Source organism: Camelina sativa, chromosome 13 (assembly GCF_000633955.1).
Source record: "Camelina sativa cultivar DH55 chromosome 13, Cs, whole genome shotgun sequence".
NCBI classification, from domain to species: Eukaryota; Viridiplantae; Streptophyta; class Magnoliopsida; order Brassicales; family Brassicaceae; genus Camelina; species Camelina sativa.
Window position 1 is genome coordinate 6,573,138 of NC_025697.1, and position 7,722 is coordinate 6,580,859.

The 7,722-nt window shown below is 37.4% G+C and overlaps 4 protein-coding genes across 4 annotated transcripts in view; 2 read left to right on the top strand and 2 right to left on the bottom strand.

Moving 5' to 3' along the window:
* Positions 1 to 1,546, top strand: part of LOC104735553 (cystathionine gamma-synthase 1, chloroplastic-like) — a 9,418-nt gene extending 7,872 nt beyond the window's left edge. Inside the window, exons 8-13 of the mRNA XM_019235133.1 lie at positions 65 to 117; positions 208 to 294; positions 422 to 529; positions 623 to 718; positions 856 to 974; positions 1,092 to 1,546. Coding sequence (XP_019090678.1) covers positions 65 to 117; positions 208 to 294; positions 422 to 529; positions 623 to 718; positions 856 to 974; positions 1,092 to 1,299 — 671 coding nt within the window. The 3' untranslated portion in view covers positions 1,300 to 1,546. The remainder of the gene's footprint in view (positions 1 to 64; positions 118 to 207; positions 295 to 421; positions 530 to 622; positions 719 to 855; positions 975 to 1,091) is intronic.
* LOC104735554 (SPX domain-containing protein 4) lies at positions 2,550 to 4,231 on the top strand. The gene is made up of 3 exons (XM_010455367.1): positions 2,550 to 2,971; positions 3,336 to 3,501; positions 3,578 to 4,231. The coding sequence occupies exons 1-3, from the start codon at positions 2,615 to 2,617 to the stop codon at positions 4,039 to 4,041; spliced, it is 987 nt and encodes a 328-aa protein (XP_010453669.1). The 5' UTR covers positions 2,550 to 2,614; the 3' UTR covers positions 4,042 to 4,231.
* On the bottom strand, positions 4,288 to 6,216 carry LOC104735555 (pentatricopeptide repeat-containing protein At5g15340, mitochondrial-like). The gene has a single exon (XM_010455368.2). The coding sequence runs from the start codon at positions 6,180 to 6,182 to the stop codon at positions 4,305 to 4,307; it is 1,878 nt and encodes a 625-aa protein (XP_010453670.1). The 5' UTR covers positions 6,183 to 6,216; the 3' UTR covers positions 4,288 to 4,304.
* LOC104735556 (lamin-like protein) overlaps positions 7,265 to 7,722 on the bottom strand; it is a 1,615-nt gene continuing 1,157 nt past the window's right edge. Inside the window, exon 2 of the mRNA XM_010455369.1 lies at positions 7,265 to 7,714. Coding sequence (XP_010453671.1) covers positions 7,371 to 7,714 — 344 coding nt within the window. The 3' untranslated portion in view covers positions 7,265 to 7,370. The remainder of the gene's footprint in view (positions 7,715 to 7,722) is intronic.

Here is a 7,722-nt window from a genome sequence, read left to right on the forward strand (position 1 = left end):
GGAACTCTTGTTTGTATAGACGGCACCTTTGCAACACCTTTGAATCAGAAACCACTTGCTCTTGGTGCTGATCTTGTTGTGCACTCTGCTACAAAATACATTGGAGGCCACAACGATGTGAGTAAACTATGTATCTACTCAACTGTAAAAACATCAGGGCCTCAGTGATTAGAGAAGAAGAATAACAATGTGTTTTCCGTGCTAAAGGTTCTTGGTGGATGCGTTAGTGGTTTAATGGAATTGGTTTCTGAGGTTCGCAATTTGCATCATGTTTTGGGAGGCACACTTAATCCGGTACAAAGGAGAAAAAAAATGCTTGATCTCTTCTTCTCACTTCTTTCTTTCTCTTTTATGTGTTTTCCATTTCATCAAGATGCATGTATCTAACCTTTAAGTTAATTGGGGTCTTTGCGGAAAACAGAACGCGGCATATTTACTCATCCGAGGCATGAAGACAATGCATCTTCGCGTACAACAGCAGAATTCAACCGCTTTGAGGATGGCCCAAATTTTAGAAACACATCCCAAGGCATTATACCTTTTTACCAAGTTATATTCATTCTTTTGTATTACACATGACATCATTTATTAATTGGGGTATGCTAAAATCGTATCGCTTTAGGTGCGTCGTGTTTATTATCCAGGCCTTCCTAGTCATCCGGACCATCACATAGCCAAGCGACAAATGACTGGCTTTGGTGGTGTGGTCACTTTCGAGGTGAAAACAATAAGATAATCAAATAAATGTTTGATGATATTAATTTGATCCAAGCTAAGTAAAGATATACTACTGTATACATATATATATATATATATATATATTAAAATCTCAAAATTTGTTAATTATGCGAATAGATTGCTGGAGATCTCGGGAGTACAATAAACTTCGTCGATTCTTTGAAGATCCCTTACATTGCAACATCATTTGGTGGATGCGAGAGCCTTGTGGACCAACCTGCCATATCGTCCTACTGGTATGTATATATTTCCTTTAAAACATTGATTCATATCATCGTTTTGATATAAATGTGATTAGCGATGGTTGTTACACAGACTTTTTTTTTATTTTTTTTGTATGGGAATTGATTCAGGGATTTACCGCAAGAGGAGAGGCCCAAACATGGAATCAAAGACAACTTAGTTCGCTTCAGCTTTGGTGTTGAAGACTTTGATGACGTCAAGGCTGACATTCTTCATGCTCTTGAAGTGATCTTGCCACCACCATCTGAAAAGATCTCAACTATGCATGGTTTAAACTTTAAAGTAAACAAACGGTGCTGCTTAGACTCTAAAGTCTAAACTAGCCAGCCGTTAGCTAATGTTAATAGTCGTTTCTGAGAGACGCGGCCGTTTCTAAAAGGGAAACAAAAAACTTAATATGTTTTTTTTTGATAATTCTTTTTTTTATTGTAAAAACGTTTATTGTTGTTGCAAAAAGTCACATATTGTGTGTGCTAGAACATGTTGGTGTTGAGGACTAGTCAAAATGTCAGTTGAATAAGTATTATGTATGATAAATGTAGTAAAAGATGTCTATTCTTGGTCACACAGTTTAATTAGCCAATAATAATTTAGAGTCATGTATAATTTTTAATTTAGAAGTGTGTAAAGTGATATACTAAAATAATAGAAATGGATTTAAATTTAAATCTAGATCCGGTGCCTAATTTATACGCAAAAAATATAGATGAATCTCATAATTATATGAAAGACGAATCTAATTTACATATTTGGAATAATAATAGAATATTAAAAATAGCCTTTGTTTTGGGGTATATGATAGTTCTGCATGGCCGTTCAAGCCCGTGAGAGGTTCATCTCAGGTGGACGATCTGGTTTAAGAGAAGGTATACGTATAATACTAATATACTAGGGTACTATAATCTGTGTTATTTCATGGACCTCTCGTGGTTAGGTCATATTATAAATGCATAAATTACAAGTTGCTGATTTGTATTTATTTGCCGACAAATTTGCTGAATTTAGCTAATAGTATAATTCAATTGCCCGAGAAAATCGAGCAGAATCACTTTGTTTTCTGTAACAAATTTTAATGATAATTTTGACGATTCGTTAGTGCCATTTTTTTTTATTATTATTATTTTTAATTGAAAGTATCAATACTCATCAAAAAAGTATTTCCATGAAATAAATTACTATAAAGTTACGTAAATCATTTTTTATTAATTTTATTCTTATATCATCTCACATTTTTTTTTAAACCACCAATGCACTATATTCTCATCTCAACAGTGCATCATCAATACTGAGTATAGATAAATATCATGTTAATACTTTTTCAAGTTGTAACTTATTGAAATAAATTAATTTTAAAAACCAGTGAAATAAATCCAAATATTCACATTCAAAAAATATTCGAATAAATTTGATAATAATAATAATAAAAAAAAGAATATCACTAATAGTGAGTAGATATTTATTTATTGTAATCAGAAAGGGCATCCATCGACGTCCACTTCATCAGAGATTCTATCTCTGTAAAAAAGATTCCTCTGCTTTTTTTTTTTTTTTTTTTTTTTTTNCTCTCCCTCGTCGTTCTTATCCAGGCTCTGCAACCATCATCTCCATAGGCTCTCTCTCAGATCCAAACTACATGAAATTCGGGAAAGAGTTTCGTACTCACCTCGAAGAGACATTACCGGAGTGGAGAGACAAGTTCCTTTGCTATAAGCCTTTGAAAAAGCTTCTCAAATATTACCCCGATTTCCCTCCCTCTGCTTCTGATTCCCATCTCTTCGATTCGTCCTCCCGCCCCGTCTTTGCTGATACTACTAACATCTCTTCCGCTGACCACGACCACGACCACGACGACGACGTTCTGGTTCTTCCCGCCGGCGTCAGGCCTACCGAGGATCTCCAGGGCTCGTTTGTCAGGATTCTCAACGAGGAGCTTGAGAAATTTAATGATTTTTACGTCGATAAGGAAGAAGATTTCGTTATCAGATTACAGGTTTTTTTTTTGCTTCCTCCTCCTCCGCTCAATCCCGAATTGTTTACTGTAGCTTCAGGATTTTAGGTCAAGTTTGGGAATCCTTTAGAACTTGATTCGTGCGATTCAGGATCATTCCATAGGTTATCTTCTGATTAGTCTCGACTCTTATAACCAAATTGCCCTAGTTTTTTTAGTTCTAGTGATGATATATATAATCAAATTGTATGTACTGATATATATATCTTACTATAGTGGAACCAATTTGTTTTCACATTCTAGATCTTCTAATTGCTCTATGGATCTATGATCCTTGGTCATCTTCTTCTTCTGCTTGTTTCAAGAGGTCTTAATCTTTAACTGAATTGTGTATGTTTGCAAACAGGAGCTCAAGGAAAGAATCGAGCTAGTTAAGGAGAAGAACAGTAGGAATGGGGAATTCGCTTCAGAAAGCGAGTTTAGCGAAGAAATGATGGGTATTCGCAGAGACCTTGTTACCATTCATGGCGAGATGGTCCTCTTAAAAAACTACAGCTCTCTTAATTTTGCAGGTAATCTCTATATCTCTTATTAACAAACAAAACTGTGTACTGTATGCTGATGAATACATCTTGGATCTCTCTCCAGGACTTGTCAAAATCTTGAAGAAGTATGATAAAAGAACTGGTGGACTTCTACGTTTGCCTTTCACACAGTTTGTTCTCCATCAACCCTTCTTTACTACTGAGCCACTTACTAGGTTAGTCCGTGAATGTGAGGCCAATCTTGAGCTTCTCTTTCCTTCTGAAGCAGAAGTTGTTGAGTCCTCCAGCACAGCGCAAGCACAATCAAGCTCACATCAGAACCACTCCCCAAGAATCTCTGCCGAGACTTCCTCAACTCTCGGCGATGAAAATCTTGATATATATAAGAGTACACTCGCTGCTATGAGAGCTATAAAAGGTTTACAAAAGGCTAGCTCCACTTACAACCCATTATCATTCTCATCTCTTCTTCAGAACGAGGATGATGAGACTGTAACAGCTGAAAACTCTCCAAACTCTGGGAACAAAGATGATTCAGAGAAGGAAGATACTGGACCTTCCCACTGATCAGTCATCACAATAGAATAATGGTCCTTTTTGTCACGGTTTTGAGATTTTTTGCTACTTGATATCACCCTAACTTTTCATAAATTAACACATTTTTACGTCTTCATCTTTGCAGAGCAAAGCTTCTGTTTGCATTTGAACTGTAGTACAGTTGTTTTATAGATTTTCTAAGAAAATTTTCTTCATTGCTCAACTTTGTCTCATGCGCAAATTCGTATGAAAAATAGTCTCAAGAACCTATATCGTTCAGCCATTTGATCTGTTCACCAATACTCGGAACAAGAGCAAGAACCTCCCTTGAACTGATGAAATCTATTTCTATCTCTAATGATGATTTCTCGGTCATAGACCTTTGAGACAATCTTCATTGCCGAATGACAATCCCGACATATCCTCAGATTCTTGAAGACAATAAGAGGCGTCCTCGGTTTTGTTTCCAGAAGCCCAAAACAGACGGCCAATTTCTCACTGTGACAGCACAAGGCTTGCTCTTTTTCCTCCAAGTTGCCCTCTGAATGAGAAACCAGGCCAGAGAGATCAGGGACATAACCAGCTGATTTTATCCGTTCAATCACTTCATTCAACTTCAAGTATATCTCTTTCGTTCTCGGGTGTGATCTATCTCCTGAACTAAACCGATGTACTGAGTCATTAACGTAAATGGAACTCAACCCAGGTATTTTTCTGATGCCTCGGTTTCTCAAACTCCCCCTTAACCCATCTGCAATGTCACTCCTTCCTTCTGCAACATACATGTTGGACATAAGTATTTGGTATTCTGTGTTGCCTGGGCTCATCTGAACAAGCTCTTGTTTAATTCGTTCGGCTATATCCAGCTTTCCGTGGACACTACACGAGCCTAGAAGTGAACCAAGGACAACTTCATTCGGAGGCACTGGCATTTCCCTCATCAAGATCTCTGCTTCTTCAATACGACCAGCTCGGCCCAAAAGATCTACCATACATGCATAATGCTCAACCTTAGGTTCCAAATTATAGAGCCGGATACTGTGGAAACATCGCCACCCTTCTTCCACCATCCCCGAGTGGCTGCAAGCACTTAAGACAGCAGTAAAAGTTAAGTCATCTGGCTTCACCTCTCTTACCATCTCTGGGAACATGTCAATCACCATTCTACCTTTCCCATGCATTGCTAATCCGCTAAACAGGGCGTTCCATGTCACCACATTCCTCTTACGCATCAATCTGAAGACTTTCATGGAAGAATCTATGTTTCCGCATTTAGCATACATATCAATCAATGCCGTTCCCACCACCACATCATCATAACTTACTTCCTCCCCCATAATCATTGCCTTCTTCAATGCATACACATGAACCCATCTACCAATGACCAGATTTCCCGATTGCGCACAAGCTGATAGCATTGAGCAAAGTGTGACGAAGTTCAAACCATTTCCACATCTATACACCATATCCGCCAGAAGCTCCAATACTTCCCTCGTAAACCCAGCTTCCAAATACCCAGCAACCATAACAGTCCAAGCAACAGCGTTTCTCTCAGGCATTTCGTCAAAAACCTCTCTTCCTCTCTCTAACCCTTCCCATTTGACAACTGTGTCCAAAACCACCGTCCATGAAACAACACTCTTCTCCTCTAACACTTCGAAAATGCGTTTGACTGCACTTACAAACCCACATTTCCCATACATATCCATCAAGGCATTACAAACTTTTACACTAGTCAAAAAACCCATCTTTACAACAGCCCCATGTGCTTGTTCACCGAACTTCACATCTTCTGACTTAGAACACACGCCAAACAAGCAAACCACAGAAACATCATCAATCTCTACTCTTTGCCTTCTCATTTCAACGAAGAGCTTCATCGAATCAACCAAGAATCCATACCGAGAAAAAGAGGATAACAAAGTTGTCCAATCCACGTTATCTTTTTCTGACAGAGGAATTTCGTCGAACAGTTTATGGGCAGCAGCCAATTCACCGGAAGCCGAATAAAACTGAAATAGCGCATTGCTAAGGTACGACTTCGGAGCTTTCTTCAATCCTGAAGTGGTTACAGCGGCGTGCAATTCCTTGCCGGGTCGTAGAAACGAGCGTTGAGCACATTGCCGCAGAAGGATACGAACTTTTTGGTAGGGTAAGAAGAAGCATTTCATAAGAGTGTGTTTTGTTGTTTCTCAAATCCTACAATGTTCGACGGTTCGAACTTGTCGTCTTGAGAGTTAAAGGTTTACTTTTTTTTTAAAAAACTTTTTGGGTAAAAAAGGTTTTACTATTTTTTTTTTTTTTTACCTTTTCACATAACATAAGTTTTGGCTTTGATGTCTCTCTCATCAGGTGGCATTAATTAACTATTGATCATACTGTATGATTCATACAAATAGAAATTAGTTCACTCAGAACCAAATTATTTTGAGAAGAGGACGTTTCTGGTTATGGAAACCTGATGTTGTCACTAACCCCTCAATCATCATATCCACCACATTTGAGGGTAATAGGTTAAAGTCGTAAACGTCTAAATTGTCACTGACAAAGACATACAACAACAACAACAACAACAAAAAAGACTGAAAATTATGTACAAAAATTAGATTGTCCAGAATCTTCATTTTCATCATCAATCTACATTTCTCCACGTCCCCACCGATCAGCACAACAACATCATTCTAGATTTCGTTTCTAGGGGGTCCATACGAAATTTACGCGTAATTCTTAAAAAAAATATCCCTCCAAACAAAATTCAAACACATAAATACACACATAGCTAACAACATATCTAGTTTATTCTTAACTCTTTAAGTATTTGGTTCACTATTTCAAACATATAAGAATAGTATAATCCATTTGGTATATAGATTTGACAGCTTTATGAAAAGGACATGTGGTGGTTGGATTTTGATGCTATGCTACAATACGAACAATCACCAGATAATATAACTCACATGGAACAGATAAGCCAATGTTGAATATACGTTCAAAATAGAAAAGAATATTTATAATTAAATCCACAGATAATCCCAAATACACACACAATCCTTTTTTCAACAATTGAACCAACTCATTTACTTCCAATTTCAACAAACATGATAAAAAAAAGTTAATGAGGATTATTGAATTATAAAGAAAAGATTAGGGATTAATTTCTTAAATAAATCAAATACAAATCTTTTTTTCTTTTCCAACAATTAATTCAAAGACACACAAAAACCAAAAACAATCCAACATTACAAAAGAGAAATAAACTCAACTAATAATTAAAAGCTTTCCCTGAAAAGAATTTGAGGTTTTTTTTGTTTTTGTTTCAAATCGGTTTCGATTCAACTAAAGAACTCTTTTGAGGACAACTACCACATTCTTGAGATCAAATCCCACATGGTCGGGAAAGCGAAAAGAGACACCGGGATCATGAACTGAGCGAAACCAGTGACCATTGAAACTGATCCAATGCTCTTGACAGGTGCAGATTTAGGTGGAGGAGGAAGCTTCTCGACTTTAACAGCAAGCTTCATGCCACCGTAACAGCCACCCTTCCCGTCGAGTAGGTAGTAATGTTTGGTCTGGTTGAGAGTTACAATGTCTCTCCCGGCTCCACGTGTCCAGTTGCGTATTGGGTGGTCGGAGATACATCCTTCATAGTCAGTCTTGTTCACTTCAAGAATGTTGTGTTGGTTTCTGTCGAACACGAAATCTGAGAAC

What these genes read in the sequence shown, in the direction of transcription:
- LOC104735554 (XM_010455367.1), top strand. Translation starts at nt 2,615, where the DNA reads ATGAAATTCGGGAAAGAGTTTCGTACTCACCTCGAAGAGACATTACCG. An exon ending in ATTTCGTTATCAGATTACAG is followed by an intron (nt 2,972 to 3,335) that starts GTTTTTTTTTTG and finishes GTTTGCAAACAG; the next exon opens with GAGCTCAAGGAAAGAATCGA. An exon ending in CAGCTCTCTTAATTTTGCAG is followed by an intron (nt 3,502 to 3,577) that starts GTAATCTCTATA and finishes ATCTCTCTCCAG; the next exon opens with GACTTGTCAAAATCTTGAAG.
- LOC104735555 (XM_010455368.2), bottom strand. Translation starts at nt 6,182, where the DNA reads ATGAAATGCTTCTTCTTACCCTACCAAAAAGTTCGTATCCTTCTGCGG.